Source organism: Anopheles aquasalis, chromosome 2 (assembly GCF_943734665.1).
Source record: "Anopheles aquasalis chromosome 2, idAnoAquaMG_Q_19, whole genome shotgun sequence".
Taxonomy (NCBI): domain Eukaryota; kingdom Metazoa; phylum Arthropoda; class Insecta; order Diptera; family Culicidae; genus Anopheles; species Anopheles aquasalis.
In genome coordinates, this window is record NC_064877.1 from 62,363,147 (window position 1) to 62,380,646 (window position 17,500).

At 47.5% G+C, this 17,500-nt stretch overlaps 6 protein-coding genes across 14 annotated transcripts in view; 2 read left to right on the forward strand and 4 right to left on the reverse strand.

The window, feature by feature from the left end:
- Positions 1-1,362, reverse strand: part of LOC126570641 (PCI domain-containing protein 2 homolog) — a 1,410-nt gene extending 48 nt beyond the window's left edge. Inside the window, exon 1 of the mRNA XM_050228570.1 lies at positions 1-1,362. This exon is cut by the window's left edge and continues 48 nt beyond it. Coding sequence (XP_050084527.1) covers positions 52-1,239 — 1,188 coding nt within the window. The 5' untranslated portion in view covers positions 1,240-1,362 and the 3' untranslated portion in view covers positions 1-51.
- LOC126570602 (protein asteroid) lies at positions 1,297-3,996 on the forward strand. The gene has a single exon (XM_050228509.1). It carries the CDS (start codon positions 1,385-1,387, stop codon positions 3,935-3,937), a length of 2,553 nt encoding a protein of 850 aa, XP_050084466.1. The 5' UTR covers positions 1,297-1,384; the 3' UTR covers positions 3,938-3,996.
- Positions 3,997-4,255: 259 nt separating this feature from the next.
- Positions 4,256-5,030, forward strand: LOC126570675 (uncharacterized). Its single transcript, XM_050228611.1, has one exon. It carries the CDS (start codon positions 4,471-4,473, stop codon positions 5,020-5,022), a length of 552 nt encoding a protein of 183 aa, XP_050084568.1. The 5' UTR covers positions 4,256-4,470; the 3' UTR covers positions 5,023-5,030.
- LOC126570674 (uncharacterized) lies at positions 4,946-6,162 on the reverse strand. The gene is made up of 2 exons (XM_050228610.1): positions 5,988-6,162; positions 4,946-5,871 (listed from the first exon to the last, which is right to left on the reverse strand). Exons 1-2 carry the CDS (start codon positions 5,998-6,000, stop codon positions 5,324-5,326), a joined length of 561 nt encoding a protein of 186 aa, XP_050084567.1. The 5' UTR covers positions 6,001-6,162; the 3' UTR covers positions 4,946-5,323.
- A 178-nt stretch (positions 6,163-6,340) lies between these two features.
- Positions 6,341-11,388, reverse strand: LOC126570659 (uncharacterized). The gene is made up of 3 exons (XM_050228593.1): positions 11,259-11,388; positions 7,286-7,560; positions 6,341-7,206 (listed from the first exon to the last, which is right to left on the reverse strand). The coding sequence occupies exons 1-3, from the start codon at positions 11,269-11,271 to the stop codon at positions 6,607-6,609; spliced, it is 888 nt and encodes a 295-aa protein (XP_050084550.1). The 5' UTR covers positions 11,272-11,388; the 3' UTR covers positions 6,341-6,606.
- Positions 11,389-15,909: 4,521 nt separating this feature from the next.
- LOC126570579 (mucin-12) overlaps positions 15,910-17,500 on the reverse strand; it is a 168,289-nt gene continuing 166,698 nt past the window's right edge. For all 9 annotated transcript variants that reach the window (XM_050228439.1, XM_050228441.1, XM_050228442.1 and 6 more), the window contains one exon: positions 15,910-17,500. This exon is cut by the window's right edge and continues 4,405 nt beyond it. The gene's annotated coding sequence lies outside the window, so the exon portion shown is untranslated.

The following is a 17,500-nucleotide window of genomic DNA, read 5'->3' on the forward strand; positions in this document are numbered from 1 at the left end:
ATCTCTCCTAAAAGTAAATGCCATAGGACACCGTCGCCACCGTCGATGCGCTTATGTCCCAGAGACGAGCGGGAACGGGTTCTGTTTCGAAAGCACCAGCTTATTGTGCTGGAAGCTAATGTAACCCTTGATCCGTCCATCGTAGATCAGATTCGCCACGATACAGTGCGTCTCCTCGATCGTAATGTCCTCGATACCGGAAAAGCGCAGCGCCGTCTCGAACGCTTCCATATCGAGCTGATGTACGCCCAGCAGCAGGTGCACCTTCCGGCACAGATTCCGATAGGTCAGTATCTTGAGCTTCTGCACGATCAGATAGATACCGGCACTGATGAAGAACAGTTCGTGGCGCGCTATCGTTTCATCGAATCTCCTAACGTTCCCTTCCCGGACGGCGGCTGCCAGATCGTGGAACTGAGGCACATTATATCGCTCGAGTACCTCCTTGCGTGGCATATAACCCAACAGCATCTTGACCGGCGCAAGGTAGGTCAGTATTAACCGCTTGTTCTTGGTGAACCGTGCCGGGCAGTGGTTGAACGCGAAGCTCAGCAGCTCGTCCGCATTGCCAAAGTCCGAATCGTACATCGCTTTCCGGCCGGCAAAGTACTTGAAAGTGATACGCTGCGCCAAGCTGAAGGCGTCCCGGAAGTTCGAACTATCGATCGCCCTTATCAATGGTTTGCAGAGATGCAGCTTGTTGATCCGGAAGTACACCTTCAGCAGCTGGTTCACGATGTGCAGCATTCCGAGCCGCTTAGTGTCCTCATCAGCCGAGCGCGTATCACCGGCACAGACGCGGAAACACGACAGGAGACTTTCCGCTGCCTTCTCCAGGATTTTGCCGGCCTTCGAGCTGCGTGCCTGCTGTTCACATTTGGTCGCCAGCAGACGCAAATCGATCGCCACCACGTACATGATTGGTAGGATCCAATTCTCTTCCTTCATGTGTTGCAGTAGCTTCACCACGGCCTGGATGCAACTCGTCTGATGCCGGTACGCTTCATTGTAGTCCGGTGGATTGGCACATTTCAGCTGGTACACCACCCGCAGATGCGTGTACACGATTTCGTCAAGCGGTTCCGGAACGGTCCGGCACACCGCATCCTCGGGGTACTCTTTGTACAGATTCGCGTTCTTCACGTGATGGTCCTGCAGCGAAACGAAGCGCGCCACCGCCAGACCCTCCTGGGCATTCCATACGCGCATTAATTTGTTCAAATAATCGTTTAAATACATTTTCCACACCAACGGAATCACACCCCAGCAACGCGAAAGCACCACAACGCCGCCTGCGATGATGCGCACTGACAGCGATGCGATGTTTTGTGCTTGTTTGTAAACAAACACCTTTGACAGACGAGTTTGCGGTCTTCTTGCGGAAATGGGAGTTCGCGGACTGACCACGTTTATCGAAACCAACGCGGAAGCGTACTTAAAACCGTTCGAATTACACGATACTCCGCTCGTAATCGATGGAGACAGCCTGTGTGCGCAACTGTTTTCAAGGACCAACCAAAAAACCACACCATTCGGTGGCCACTACGATGCCTACTTCCGACTGGTGGTGGACTTCTTCGACATGCTCCGGGCGTGCCGGATCGTGCCCTACGTGTTGCTTGACGGTGGATACGAGTCACGGAAAATCGCCACCGTCCGGGAGCGGATGAAGCAGAAGGTGCACAGCATCGCCCAGCTTAGCCTGGAGTCAACGCGCTACACGATGCCACTGATGCTGCGGGAAGTGTTTGTCGATGCGGTCCGTGCGGCCGGCGTATCACTGATGCGGTGCGCTTTCGAGGCAGACGATGAGGTGGCCATCCTGGCACGCAAACTAGACTGTCCGGTGATGAGCTACGATTCCGATTTCTACATCCACAACGTACGCTACATACCGTTCGTGACGCTAACGCACAAGATCTACCGCAAGGTGACCGATCCCAGTGGGGACAACTTTGAGATCGGTATCGTGGACCGGACAAAGGCGGGCACACGACACGAGGTAAAGTTTTTGGCCCAGTGTGGCGACGAGCGGTTGATCCGGGGAGCGGAGAGCGTGACGTACGACTACCTCGACTGTTGCCTGTACACGATCGAGAATCTGATCGGTCCGAACGAACGGCTTGGCAGGGAGATGATCCCACTGTTTGCCGTGCTGCTGGGGAACGATTACATCGAGCGGAAAGTCCTGGAGGGCTTCTATCGATCGATCAAGAGCGGTCGCTCGAACCGCAAGATCGGCCAACAGCAGAGAAGAATCCGGGTGGTGTTGAAGTGGCTACAAAACCAAACGTTACAGTCGGCGATCCGGACTATCGTTAATCAAATCCGGGCAACCAACCGCAACCAGATCTACCGACAGATGCTGACCGCAATGCGGGGCTATAATGTCGAGGAATGTGTTTCATTTGAATTCTTCGGTTTTCGCCCGGAACAACCATCGATCGATGGACCGTTGACTGATGCAGAGGTTGAGCGCAATATAGTGGATGGTTTAGGTGAAGTGGAAGAGGCCAGTGAGCAGCATTCCTGTCCCAGTGATGTGGCATCTGGAGAAGAGGATTTGAACGAAGAGTCGGATGAAGAGGATCAGGATGAAGACGCTGTGTCCACAAACGACGACGACGATGATGATGATGACGAGCAACAGAGCGACTCAGATGAACAGGAGTCACCGGGGCCATGGCGTAATCGGTATACGGACCACCGATGGCCCACCTGGTTCCGTGAGCTGTACCGTGAGGTACGAACGCCACGTTTTGTGGCCGATCTGTACCACTCGCGGCTTTGCATAAACTCGCCCCAGATGGAGGACATCGGCAAACCGAACAGCAACACAATTAGTTATCCGATTCTTCACCTCATCTTTGCACTACTCTCCAGCCAACATCCAGGTCCAACGCGGACGAGCTTCCGGTATATCACGCGCAAGCAACGGAAACCGGGTGTGCGGTATCAAACATTCGAGGACATTCAGCTACCGGATGGGTTGCACTTTTCTCCGGAAGATCCTTCACGAAACATTGCCTTCATTAAGCATCTTTTCAGAGAGTGCGGTGTCACGGAATGGGAAGATCTATTCGATCGCGCTCAGCACCTACCGGCTAACATGGCTCTCTACTTTCTTGCCATCATCTACTGGGCCAAGAACTGTGGCGAGGTGAATGTGGCCCACGTGCAGGCACTGATCGTGTGCGTGCTGCAGCTGCAAATCGTGGATCGCTGTTTGAAGAACCGGAACCGTGATGTGGATCTGTTCCACAAACAGCACAAACAGTTGCTCGATGAGCGCAAAGAAAGGAAACCGGCCAAACCGGCAGTAGCAGTGGCCACTAAATCCTTCTCAAGAACCATCTATCAACAGCTGACGGGTGGCGTACCGCGAACGGAACTGATCCAAGCCTACAGTGCACTGATTCGTCACTTTTCCGTCGACGAAAAGCTGCATCGGAAGAACACGCACATTGACCGGTCGACGGTGCACACGATGGCCGAGTTTCAATCGGTTTGCTTCAATCTGTATGCCCTCAACTCTCTGCTCGGTCCTCCGTTCGATAGTTTGCGAATGCATGAGCTGTACAACAGCCTTTTCGTGTACAACGTACACGAGACGATCAAATCGCGCACGGATCCGTGTGAGTACGTACGCGGCACCCTGTTCCGTGATTCTGCCGGCCTCTACGAAGCGTTCACGTGTATGGTAGCGTTCGTGGTACGATACGTACCGGAACTGAATGAACGCAAACGTGGCGCAGTAAGGCAAGCGAAGACCAAGTCTTCATCCGCTGCCATCGCAGGAGGCAGGAAAGGTGGCAAAAAGGTAAATCCTCCGCCGGCTAATGATTGGCAGGCAGAAGAGCAACCGAGCGATGGCGATGGGGAGGAGTTTGTTGATGTTAATAATAAGTTCAGCCAACTGTTGCTGGCCGGTGTGTAACGGCGTGCTTTTTCGAAAAAGAGAGACCAATAAACCCACAAATAATGTTTGAAACGAAAGTGAAAGTGCATCTTCTATCTCTGAGTGGCCGGAAAATTACTCATTCATCGTAGAGTTACTACGAACGCATGCGCACCATGCCGGTGCGGATTCCTTTCATTCATTACTTGAACTTGAACTTGAACAGTAAATTGTAAGCTAAAAAATATATTAAAGAATCTTAAAGTTTGCAAACTAACTGGCACGGCATGGAGAACAAAACCAATTTCAAGCCGAAAAAGGTAGCTTAAAAACCATTTTCATGCCATCTCAGTGGCCCATTCCTCCAGCATCCCGCAACGATCGCCGACATAAGCAGGGTTGTAGTCGGATTCTTGCGCAAATTTTTGGGGGTTCAAAGTACCGTTTCAACCCTCCTGAGATCCTCGCAAACATTTGTCAACAAAGCCCCAAATCGGGTCTCTCGCAAGAAAGATTAGATATTTTTGGCTCAGCGACGTCGTGTGGTGTTATCGAAGGACAATCGCGCCAGCATGGACAGCCCGCCGAGAGCTTGGAATGAAGAGATGACGTACGAAATGTACTACGGCTACGAGGACCGGTTTCACTGGGACGGTGCACTGTGGGTGCAGGCGGCCGAAGGTGTGGTACCGCCGGATGCAGTGGTCGCAGGGTACGAGGGTGAGATTACCTACATTGGCCGTGCTAAATATCACGGTGCTATCGTGCCCGGTCGGGTCATACCATCGAAGCAGGCCTGTGTGATAGTTTACGACCATGTCGAGCGTTCCAGGCGCGATTACCAGGTACTGTGTGGCCACCAAGGAGAGTTTGTGCCGAAGGATTATGATCGTCTCAAGGAGCGGCTTCTGCGGGCAGGAGTAACGAAGCGCGGTGCCCCACTGTACATCGGTTTGGTGCGGCTCGGACTGACATCGATCGTAGGATGCGTCGATCCGTCCACCGACCGTTGCCACATCGGGCTGGATGGGTTCGAGAAGTCATACACCGACTACGATGTGTATATTTCCAACGAGGCCACGACCGCTCCGACATTAGCTCTCTCCACTGAGAAATCGCCATAGGCGCCCCCTTTGCTTGTCCGTGTTCCAATTGTGCCATCGCGTACCATATTTGTGCCGTGCACGTTACACTGTGCACTTTCTATTGCGCTGCGAGCAATAAAGCTTCGATGCTGCCGTTTATGTGTTGTAAATACAGTTTAATAAAATAAAAGTATCTCATCACCATTTGCACCTCAACAACCACCAGCAGCAAACACAGCCACAGCCCTCTTTGTTCAGTCCGAAAAATTGATGGTGGCCTTGGGCCAAATTCTTGGATTCTTTTCCGGAATATCAGTCGGCCTGCCTGCCGGTGTCTTCTTTATCGTCGCGACGGCACGATCGGGGATCGTACAAAGATCTCGTAGTCCTTAAAGTTAAGCTCCTTCCCATCGTACGGTATGTAGCAGACGTTGTGCGAACGCTGAATTTTGCCGTTGATGAGTTTGCCATTGTGGCGGACCCGGCCAATGTACAGTGGTTCTCCTTGCTCCGATACGCCGGCCGGGGTCGCGTGTAGAAGCGTCGTATCGTCGTTGAAGGGCACAAACTCACCGGGAGTACAGAGGACCTCGTATCGGCGCTTTTTGTGCATCTTTCCACCCCAGGGCAGCGCGCACTCGTACCCGTCCCTCGTCACGTATCCCGGCGTAATGGAACCCTCGTGAAACGATCGGCCTATGTAGAGTGTGGTACGGCCATAGTGGCCACCGACTACGGCATTCGGTGGTATTCGCCGGTCACCGTCGGCGACCGTGACCCACTCCATCTGATGTAGCCGGTCCCAGCGCATGAGCTGGTTGGCGCGCGTAATCCGTTGTGTTCGTTCGTCGTCATTGAAAAAGATGTAGTGATATCTCGTACAGGACACTGCAAGGATTGACGGGCGTGGCCGTGAAGCAGAAGAAAGAATTAGAACGATCCCCGGAATTCAGCCGGCAGCCACGTATGACTCAGCGCCGGTATTCCCACGAACGATTACTCACCGTGTAGAACCATGTTTATCCGGTTTTAAGCAGCGTCTCAGGAATCAGGCGCAGGCCGAGCAGCACATTTGAGACGCTAATGTACGCTAATTTAATAAACACATGCGATCGTTCTTCGCGGTATTCGTGGTTGGATTAAAAAAATATTCTGATCTGCCTCTGCCTCCCCGCTGTTCGTGTTCTGAAATGCGATGTTTTGCGCTGTTTGTGTTCTGAAATGCGATGTTTTCGTTCTCTTCAACTCCTGGACCCCTAGTGGATGTAAACCGTCGATGGCGATGAAATTTCAAATCATAAACATCGCAAGACAGCGCGCCGGTTGGAGAAATAAAATCCCATTTTCCCTTCTTCGCTTTCTTTTTAAATGTATTTAACACTCGAGACTTTGAGTCTCTCGAATCTTTCTTCTTACAGAGCGGTATGCGCGCGGTATGTGATTAAATAGAATAATGTTAATATAGGCGCCGGATTAGCGTCCGTTGTGTCGTGTAGCGTTATGTGCGTAAGGCCATGCTTTTTGCGGCTGCGGCAGACCGCGTTGTGCAGCGAGATTCTTTGTGGCGTGTGTTTCACGTAATTATTAGCTGTGTGTTTAATGCTCACGACCCTCGTGATGATTTTAGGGACTAACAAAGATTTCATACTCGGCAAACGAGAGCTCCTGGCCACCGTACGGAATGTAGCAAACACCGTGCGATGGTTGCACCTTGCCCACCGTAACCGTACCCTCGTGGTTGACGCGCCCGATGAACAGCGGTTCCCCTTCCTCCGTTTCACCGGCCGGTACGGCGGTGGCCGGAATCTCACTGCCAGTGCCCGGTACAAACACTCCACCGAAATCGCACAACACCTCGTACTCGGCCTTCGGGTTCTCGACACCACCCCACGCCACGTAGCAAACGCCATGCGAGCGGACCACCTTGCCGGGAATGAGCGCACCCTCGTGATGGGCACGGCCAATGTACAAATCCTCCCCATCCGACCCACCGACGACGGCATTCGGTGGGATTTCGCCATTTGCCACCGGAATCCAGCAGGCCACACTGCCGGTCAAAGCGGAAGCCGTCGGTGCCGCGGATTCCTCCTGGGCCGGCTCAATCAACCACGAACCGGCCGCCCCCCAACCCGTACACACGCCAACACACTTGATGGGGAACGGTTCCGGGTTCTCGTACGACAGGAACGCAGCAGCCGCACCCTCATTGCCAACGGTAATGACCTGGATTAACGGGAAGGCGAAGAAGAAGAAAAAATCGATTAAAACGACTGCCAACGACGGAAACAGCCACACGACTCACGTTATCAAGCCACCGGATCCAGAAGCCACGGAACTCTCCAGCATTTAGGATATCGGGCGTCTCCACCTCAGCCACATCCGGTTTGGTGCGGTTCTTGCGGATGACCGATTTCGTGTTCTTCCAGCCACCGATAAACACCTCCAGCATCGGATCCGATTCCTCCGGACCGCTGGTGAGCGCGATGTGGGCATCGTTCGGGGCACGGACCTTAAAGTTAACGCACGAACTCCCGGCTGGGACGAACCGGTACTCCAGCTTATCCTCCGTTTCCAGCTCTAAAAGATAGCGCAGATTGGGCAGGCCAGTTGAGGAGAAAGAAAGAACAAAAAAGAGAAAATGGCGAACGATAAGAAACAATGGCAGTGGGAATGGCAATTCAAACAACAACCAGTATCTAGACACATCTAGTATTCACATGCTGTTAGTACACGTTGGCTCCTTCGACGGGTCATAAAGAATCTAATTTTAGCGATTGCCGTGTCCACCTCTACCGCGGCGGATCACAAGCGTGTATCAGTGCGGCTGTTTGAGTGTTTTATGTTGCGCTGCGGTCGGATGCAGCCCCTGGACCTGGAGAAATCACAGACGACAGACGGCCCCACACGTGATCTATAATAAACTTACCGATCGAACTGCAGTCGTTCGATGTGCCCGGTGCGGTAGCGCAATGTTCTTGCACCGTTGGCCGCGGTGCCTCGCTACCCGGTGATTCGGGACCGGATGTGGGGCTTTTTAAATGCTTTTTCTCCTTGTACCGTCGGTGTGCGGTGGGGTCTGCGTCTGGTGCAGAAGCGGTGCCGGTATTATTTACGGAGAAGGGGTATTGTGGAGAAGCACATGATGATGAGCATGTGGGATTATGTCGCAATCGAATGATATGGTTGCCAATGGAAACGGATACTTTGGGTTAGTACCTTTTTGGGATGATGCGTTGTTATGGGGGCAGTAATTTTGAGGCATTTTTTATAGAAACCTTCTTTCATCTAAATGTTTGTTCTTTCACGAATATTGAGTCAAGTTTTGAGATAATTCAGTTAAAATATTTTGCTGAATCTCACGTTGTCAAAGGCGATATCCGATAAACTGTAAATTCACTGCAGCAATATTGTTTTTAATTTTTAAACGAATTTTTTGATGATTATTTGTGACGCAACCATTCAACTTTATTATTCCAAGTGAATGGCATATTAAACTGCATCTTTTGAAGAATATTTAGTTTTATTTTGGGGAAGATTCATTACAAACTCCATCCATGGCATCAAATTAAAGCAGTCATGTCTTCGATAAGTTACTTTTTACGGTGCCCATCGTAACTGTGTGATGGATAATCAGAAAAATATAAATCGATACTCATTTGAAAGATTATAAGTTTATCCAGGTAAGCTCGTCGAGTTTTTGTTGAATTTCCTATTATTCGATTTTTGGCAGATTTTTTAAGTTGAAAAGTGCTATTAGTCATTTTGCCTAAAAAGACGATTTTTGAGGATTTGTTTAAAAAAAAGTACCAACAATTTTAATGATATCTCGAAAGGGCTACCTGGCAAAGAGTGAACAGATTATGTGTTAAAAATTTCGAATCAATCGGCCCAGTAGTTTTTACGGAACAATGGGCACCGACTTTGAAAACGCTGGTTTTAAGAAACTTTCTTCAAAGTAGCGTGCTGCATGGAGCCTTGTATGAATCGCGGATTTTCAAAAATCTGTAACATAATCAGTTTTGCTTCGATTTTTACTTCAAAATGGTTAAAGGTAAAATTTAGACAAGTTTATTCGAGATAATAATGATCTCATGAAAGATTTATCACTGATGGTCACCGCAAAACATGTGTTTTTTTTATCGCATCAACACTTCTCCAGATTCGTTGACAATGGTTGAATGATTTCAACAACTAATTGGCATTCGTTATACTAACTCTTGCATTGTCCATTAGTAAAACAACACAAATAGATGCCTTTTTCATAAAAGAAGTAGCATATTTTGAAACATTCTCTGTTAGTAGCTTACAACACCCAATGTGTGAACCCTTTTCATACGAGTAACGGGTGACGCGATCCATTCCCCCCTCTCGCGGAACAGCGAAGGTGCTAATCTGGATGTTTGCCTAGATGTGTTGCATGGGAAATTGAACAAACTAGCCTCCAGCTCCAGCCGGGCATGCCAGCCGAGATCACCTATTAGCGCGTTGTTACCTCGTCGGTTGATACTAACAAGGCACTAGAGGGAGATGCTGGATTTTGTTAGCAAACTTAACCGAAATTGTGTGTTATTGTGAAATGTGCAGCCCCCTATTCCTTACAACACCCTAGTTCTGGAAGGGAAAGGTGCCAAACATTGCTTTTACCGAGAGAAATCTCGATTGAGAACGTAGCTGTTCCTCTTTCGCGGTTCTTACAGGCGGGCTCGTCTTCGCCCCCCCCGCGCCGCATCATCGCTCAAGCAGAACGTGCGCTGAGCGTTGCTTTTTGTTGCGGTTTACGACATACTTTTCCGACTTTGTTCCCAATGCCCGAGGGCCCCAAAAATCGATAGCCACCATAGCCGGAGCATCATTCTCTGCATTGCATCATCGTCGTCATCATCATCATCATCCGGTGGCAAACAGATGCGGCGGATGAGGAGCAGACCCGACGATCCGACGATTGAGTCGCCAAGTAGGCGCCGCACACTTCCACTCTACTCTGCGCGCTTGCCGGCTACTGTGATTGCTCTTTGGCGATTGTTTTCGTTTCAGCGAGCGTCGAGAATACAAAATGCACAAACAACGGTACAAGCGACTCTCGATGGCCACCGGATTCACAGAGCGGCATGCAGGTGTGCGGCTGGCATGCCCAAAATCGGGCCCTGGCATATTTTAACCGTTCTTCTATCCCCCTTTTCACCCTCTTCCCAAAACCATTAACAGCTCATGGTGACGGTGAAGATTTGGTGGCAAGACGAAGAAACATCGTCATCGCGTAAAGCGAGGAGTCAGCAAAGCCCACTGACCGTGGGGAGCCACATCATCACGGAACACGGCGAGGAGGCGTCATTTTGATGACGAGCACCATGTACCCCCTGTATGCTCCTCCTACGGAACACCGCTGATCGCCGAGGTGAGCTGTACAACAGATTAACATAAGGTGAGGGCCACGGTGCGGTTCTGTGGTGCAGGCTATCGCGTTGCATTGCAAGTCAAGCGTGGGGTGGGCTGCTAGTAACCCGTATTAAAGGCCGTCCCTCGGTAGCTAACGAACAGCGACGGACGGCCGGTGACATCATCCCGTAGCGATGCGAATGATCGTGTGATCGGACGCGACTCGGCACGAGATCGCCTATGTAGGAGCAGACGATAGCTCTCCTCCGCCTCCCCCGCAACTGCTCTATCAGCGCATCTCCCGGAGAGTTTATGTTTTTAATTCAACCTAAAAGATGACCTCATAGCCCGGTGTGTCAAGTGTTTGGATGCCGACCATCAGCGGGCAACGGAATGCAGGCTCGTTGGCTCGTTAGTAACATTAATTCACAGCAGGAAATGGGGAAGCGCTGGTGCGATAGCGCGATGGGATGATCAATGTTCACGCTCACTCGACACCTTTCAAGATGGACTCCGAAGAGTCCGGAGTGGCCATTTCTCCGACGACAACACACAGTTGGAAGCGAAAATCAATACACCAGTAAGCCGGACCGGTCGCGGATTTACGGTGGGGGGGTAGGCAAACGAATGTCTGCTCTATTTTTAGATTCAACATCCGAAGAAAGTGACTCGCACCAATTAGAGTTCCCGGCAGGCGGCCAGCGTGTGCCGCCTGCCTTTCTTTCGGGACCAGAAATTGTCGCCGCAGCTGAGAGTTCAATAAAATGTATTGCCGCTGCATTGCCAGTTCTGTGCGCTTTGTTTAGCTACTAAACACTAATCCCCAAATCGGGGGCACTCCACATAAATTGATGAAAAACTATCACACAACGGGTCTTCAATTACTTCACTAAACTTACCGATGTGGGCCATCGCGATGGGTGGGAACAGTAGTAACAGACAGCTAACGGGTTCGGAGGCGCGCGAGAGCAACGATCTCGTGGACGGTCCAGGTAGTATTGCCGGCGAATCGCGTGAACGGCACAAGCGGATGGGAGCACAACGACGCACAACCGATTTTTTGAAAAAAGAAAAGAACAAGCCCGATAGGCGCCACCGGAACGACCGAAAAGGAAGATATGATTTGTGTGGGGCAAAGCGAGATGCTCCACCGCGGGGTACTACATGATATTGTGAGGTACTGCATGATACTCGTCCCGTGGCTGGCTCGCGAGAGCGGGCATTTTAAATATTTGAATGCTATTTGAAAAAGATGCGTTAAGGGGGAGGGCTTCGGTATTTTATTTAGTTTTGTGACACATATTTTTAACATTTTTCCCCGAATACTGATCCTTTCAAGAATATTGTGTAAATTTTTTGGATCAATCGAAGCTAAACTGACCAAGTTACAGATTTTTTTAAATCCGCGTTTCATTTCGTTTCCCAAAACCAACGATTTCAAAGTCGGTGCCCATCGTACTGTAAAAACTACTGGGCCGATCGTTTCGAAATTGTTAACACATAATCTTTACACTTTTTACCAGGTAGCCCTTCCGAGATATCATCAAAATTGTTGGTACTTTTTTTTAAACAAATCTTTAAAAATCGTGTTCTTAGGCAAAATGACAAAAAGCATCACTTTTTCAACTTCAAAAGTCTCCCAAAAATCGAATAATAGGAAATTCAACAAAAACTCGACTAGGCTACCTGGATAAACTTATAATCTTTCAAACGAGTATCGGTTTGTATTTTTCTGATGATCCATCACACAGCTACGATGGGCACCGTAAAAAGTATCTTATCGAAGACACGACTGCTTAAATTTGATGCCATGGATGAGGTTTTTAATCAATCTTCCCCAAAATAGATCCAAATATTCTTCAAAAGATGCAGTATAATATGCCATCCAAGTGGAAAAATAAAGTTGAATGATTACATCACAAAAAATCATCAAATATTATCCTGTTTTTGGCCAGAAATTACCGAAGCACCCTTTAAACGATGGAGGCGGTTGGTCCCTACAAAACGAGAGGATTTCAAGGAAAACAGTAAAGAATGAGTGATAGGCAAGCAAATAAAATGGAATGTAACACAAAAGTCGTGTGAACTAAAATGAAACGAAACACACGACGAGAACATGATATCGACTTCTGAGCATACGCGTTCAGTTTCTTTCTTGTCCTTTAGAAGCAAAACCATTGATCGCTACTTTATTTTTTTTTAGCATTCCATGTTTTTGTTTGCTCATTTTCCCTTATTATTTTTTTTATTAAGATCCATCCATCATATTCCGTGAAGTTTCCTCTATCTTTTCTGCACTCTGGTTTAGCGCTTCCGGTCCAGTCACCCTCCTGCTCATATCTTACTAACCATTATTGTTACCACTATTCTTGTTTACCTTACTTTTCTTATATACTCTTTTTTTTAATCGTTCTGCTGTGTTACCGTAGGTAATTTTAGGTTGGTTTCTCTTTATCAACTTCTTCGTCCGCTTTTCTTTGCTACACCGTTCTCGCTCGCCCTCTTTTCATCTCCTTCCACTGCGCCCGGCACTTAAAAACTACAATAAAAAGTAAAGCTGATCAATATCAATGTATGAATTCAGAATCGTAAATTGAACACAGTGTTTACGGGTTTAATTCTCTTGTTTTTCACTTGTTGGTTGTATATGGGAGGGGGGCGGCGATGGGGAGCGGGTTTCTCCCGGTTCGTCTTTTATTTTTTGTTTGTTTTTATTTTCATTTAGTTACTTCCTCTGTTTCTTCCTTTTAGCTTCTCATTTATATGTTCTTCTCCACCATATTATGTTCGTTTATAACGTGTGCAGAGTGTGCTTGAGAACCTTTCACCAGTTCTTCCTCTGCCCACATGATTCATGCGTCGTAGGTTTCTGTTTTATTTGGCTGGCTATCTTGTTTGCTTGCTGGCTTATGTTTTCATCATTTTCTATTTTCCTTTCTCCCTCTTTCTAAAACTTGATCGCTTTCCACTCTTTTCTTAAACTATTATTTTGGGATCCTCGGCGTCTGGGTGATGCACTTATCGCTTATCCACGCAGCGGCACCATTTTTTGCGCTCAAAATTACAAACCAATAAAAGGAGGGATGCTGTAAAGCGGGCCAAAAGGGCATCGCAAGTGCCCCATACACACAAACAAACACACGCATGTACAAGTACGCACCATTAGGGGATTGTTGCTAGAACTCTTTCAGCTCGCATATAAAAACCCTACAGCGGCCCGACTCTACTAGTCAGTTCGGCTGCTAGCTCTACTACACCTGCTTTCTACAAAAAAAACAGAAAAACCAGGGCCAGATGACCCACCGGTTAAGCCCCAATTTTGTTTGCGATGCCTGGGATCATCGTTTCCGTGGGTATTTTAGGGGTGGGGAGCGGAGGAAGGGGAAGAATAATGGTACGGTTCGGCCAAACGTCCATGGTTTCCGTCGTATAAAAAGGGCGCCAAGCGATTTCTTACTAATAACAGGACCAACACCAACCAACAGGACTTTTCCAGAGAGTTACGCCATTACGCACTCGCCTGTACACTGCAGCTTGAACACGCAAGTATCGCAAGTCGCTCAAAAAGGGCGACTCGTGAATTTCTGCGTTATCTTCTCAATGTGGGTTTGGGAGTGTACGTCTGGGTTGTGTACTTGTTTTGCATCAAAACAATAGTTTCCCCGTCTGTGGCAGTGCTGCTCGTTACCTCTGATGGATGGCCGTTGCCGCGAATGAACGTGGTGTCTACATGGATTACATCCTCCTACCTGACCTGTACATCTCTCTCTCTCTCTCTCGTCCTTCTATCGTCTCTCTGTAGCTTGTTGTTGAGTTGAGTTATTCTCGAAAAAATGTACAACCGCTTCGCTGCGTTTGCTGTTTGGTTTTTATCAAAATGACATCATTTTCTCGCTTCCGTCGCTTGTTATTTAGTGTTAAAGTGGTTGGTTACACGTGAATGTTTTCGGTTTGCTTCCGAGTTCCCTATCGCTAGCAGATTCCGTTATGTTAACGGGAACTATTGGTGAGGATTCACTGCATTGTAATTTCCGCACGTTCTGAACGTGTTGCTTCCACAATCGCTGTATGCGTACGCAACAGCAACTGTTATGGAAGATCAATGCAATCGGGAGCACCTTATCGGGATGAGAACCGTACTAGCCACGCGGAATAAAGGGTAAGTGAAAAAGGGGAGAAGGATTAGTGCATGCAGTAGGAGTACAAAAGAGTGATGTGTCCTGTGGTGGCATGGAAGATGGCATCATATGGCAGCTTCTGGCACCGCAGACACAACCTATTTACACACTTGTTCTGCAGCTGTAAGCCGAGCCTCTCGTTTAAGTATAGAGTTAGTTAGTAATAGTTTCCAATAGTATTCAGTAATAGCGAGTAGTATTTGGTTGTGTGGATAGACGTAGTAGAAGTAGTAGTAGTAGTAGTAGTTGGTAGCAGTAGTAATAGTGATCGTAAAGTTAGTAATTGTAGAAGCAGTACTAGTAGATATTCCATTTTTGTTCATTTGCATCGCTCTCGGACTTAGCCTCGTGCTTTACCATTCCGGGCGTGCGTACATGCTCTTCGCACACTCTTCGATTTCCATACATCAAAAAAAAGTTCTAATCGTTCGTTCTGCTGTCCATTCTGTACCGCTGTCCAGCATATGCATTATCCAAGGGGTGATTCGTTTAGCTACTTTCTCTTTTTTGGGTTTTACGTTTTCGGTGTCTTTTTTGTGGTGTTTTTCTCCGCCTCTCTTTTGTAGTCAAAATATAAAACATTGCATGCTCTAGGTCTAGCCGCATCGATAGCTATGTGCTTGGATTTTTTTGTTTTACTTTCCTTGCATGTCTCATTTGTCTATTCTTTAGCCATTTTTTCCCCCTTATTATTTCCTTTCCTTTTCTAGAATGTTAGACACCGCGCACTATTTTCGGCATATCTTTTGCTATATTTTGATACTGTTTTTTTTTCTTTCACTATATGCTTTGCACACTAATTCCTTTTAGCTACAGCTTCTTTGACTTCTCCTGTTCCATTCTAATCATCTTCCTTCTTACGCCTAATGTTTCCCAAATTTAGCTTTTCCTTTCCGGTTTCCGGTGCTCTGCACGAATTTTACGCACTTTTATGTGTTCTCTCGCCATTGTTGCCCTGAAACTTGCCGTTGCCATTGGCAGTTCTAATCTTCTCCTCCCTCTGCTCAACTCACATTCCACTGGAGAGAGGAACAGTAAATGTTTCTTTAATGTGGAAAAACATTCATGTGTATGGGTGTACGAGTGTAAAAGTGTGTATGTAGAAGAAAAGAAGATAAACCAAGTTAAAACAAGCAACAGAAAATATTCACCTATCAGCATCTTTTGTTCCGTGTTTGGCTTCCATCTTTCCACCAGACTCCTGCTTATACGCTATCTTCTTCAACGCTTGACTACGCTTTTCTTTGAGGAATCTTGAACCATGCCCTCCACGCTGGACACACACGCCCCCACACACCCAATATATATAGATTTCTTCTTTCTCTAGCCTTTTCGGTCATGCTTTCTCTAGATTTAATATGGAAAATATATGTTGATTTATATACTTTTATATGGTACATATAAATTTATTCTCTTCATGTAAGTATGCATCATAAGATATATTTGTATATATTTGTAAGAGGAACGAACGGAAAACCACCAATCGGTTTGTAACTAGTCAGTGTCTGCGTATGTGTATGTATTGTGTGTGGTGGCGTGTTTTGTGTTATTTTGCAGTTTAGCTTTTTTCTTTTCTTTTCATGTTTATATTTAATGTTTCTAGGTCTATTTATACGAACGATACAAAACTAAGTAGGAAAATAACGTTCAAGTAAAGCTTATTTTGGCATTTTACATTTTCTCTCTCCCCGTCTTTCGATCCTTTCCATTGTTTTCCATTGTCTAGGTCTAGTAGCATTAGCATATTTCTCATTCAGCATCATTTCTCCTTGGCGCGTACAATTTGATTCGGCATCCCCTGCGCCTGTCATTCCTAGTGCTGCCCCCAGTTGGCAGTTTCACACCGTTATCCTTTCCTATTTAACATCTTAATATGAACGATACGCCGCTTCGCTTGCGAAACGTCTTTAGTTAGGGGGATGTATGTGAGGGTAGAGCGAGTTTTTTCATTCCGTTCCGTTTGAATTTTCTTTTGCATTTTGCAGTTTTTAACCAGGAATAGCCATTAGCCAGGAGTTCCCATCTACTTTCCAATCTCTTACGTGCACGCATGTTTTGTTTGTTTGTTTGTTTTACTTATTCATTTCCTAAATAAATCTGTCCTGCCACCCCTTCTCATTTCCAGTTACTTACTAGCGATGCGAACGATACTGTCATTTATACACAATGATTTCTTTAAATCTCCGCAACTTCTTAAATGTCTCGGTGTTGCGGCCCTCCACCTTTTACCTCGTTCCGTTTTCGTTTCCAAATGGGTAACAAAAAGAAGAGGCCTCCAATGGTAACAAGGGTGGTATGTAGGAGAGCTTAAACTCGAGTTGTAAACGCGAACATCGAAAAAGGAAAGGCGCAACCAAAAGTTAGATTTAGATTTGGTATGTGTTTGGGGCTCCGTCCAACGTGTCGCGGTCGTTCGACCGCTTCTGTTCTATGCGGAATTATCCCGTTTTTAAACGGCCTACTCTATTCAACAATCTGGCGCAACATTACGTCTGAGTGCTGGCGTCGTTCGTTAAGCAAACAAATGCTTCTCGCCCGCCTTTTACTGCTAGGCTTCATGTTCCCCGAACGAACGGACAGGTACGGTGATGCGTGATGCCTGTGACATCGGCATCGGCATCGCGGCGCCTGCGTCATCAGTGATCGACGCAACATGGGCCGAATGGAAGTGTGTGTAGCGCCTGAATGAACCACATGCTGTGTTTAAATAGTATAATAAGTCTGTTCTTGAGGTTTTGTACCATCCATGTACCATGTACCCGATGATCGGCTATCTCTTGTCTGCCATCGCAACAGCTGATAGCATCTCCACTCTCGCCTGCGCATGTTTGTCCCCGAAAGGTTCCCACATCATTATAAATGAGTAATATTTTTCTTCCTTCTTTTTTTTTTACAAATTTTCCTATTAGTTTTCGTACCAAAAAAAACGGATCGGATTTCTACCAATTCTGCGACCGCTGACC

Coding starts and splice junctions, on each gene's coding strand:
- LOC126570602 (XM_050228509.1), top strand. CDS start 1,385: ATGGGAGTTCGCGGACTGACCACGTTTATCGAAACCAACGCGGAAGCG.
- LOC126570675 (XM_050228611.1), top strand. CDS start 4,471: ATGGACAGCCCGCCGAGAGCTTGGAATGAAGAGATGACGTACGAAATG.
- LOC126570659 (XM_050228593.1), bottom strand. Junction 7,207..7,285: donor GGATCCGGTGGCTTGATAAC/GTGAGTCGTGTG, acceptor CCGTTAATCCAG/GTCATTACCGTTGGCAATGA.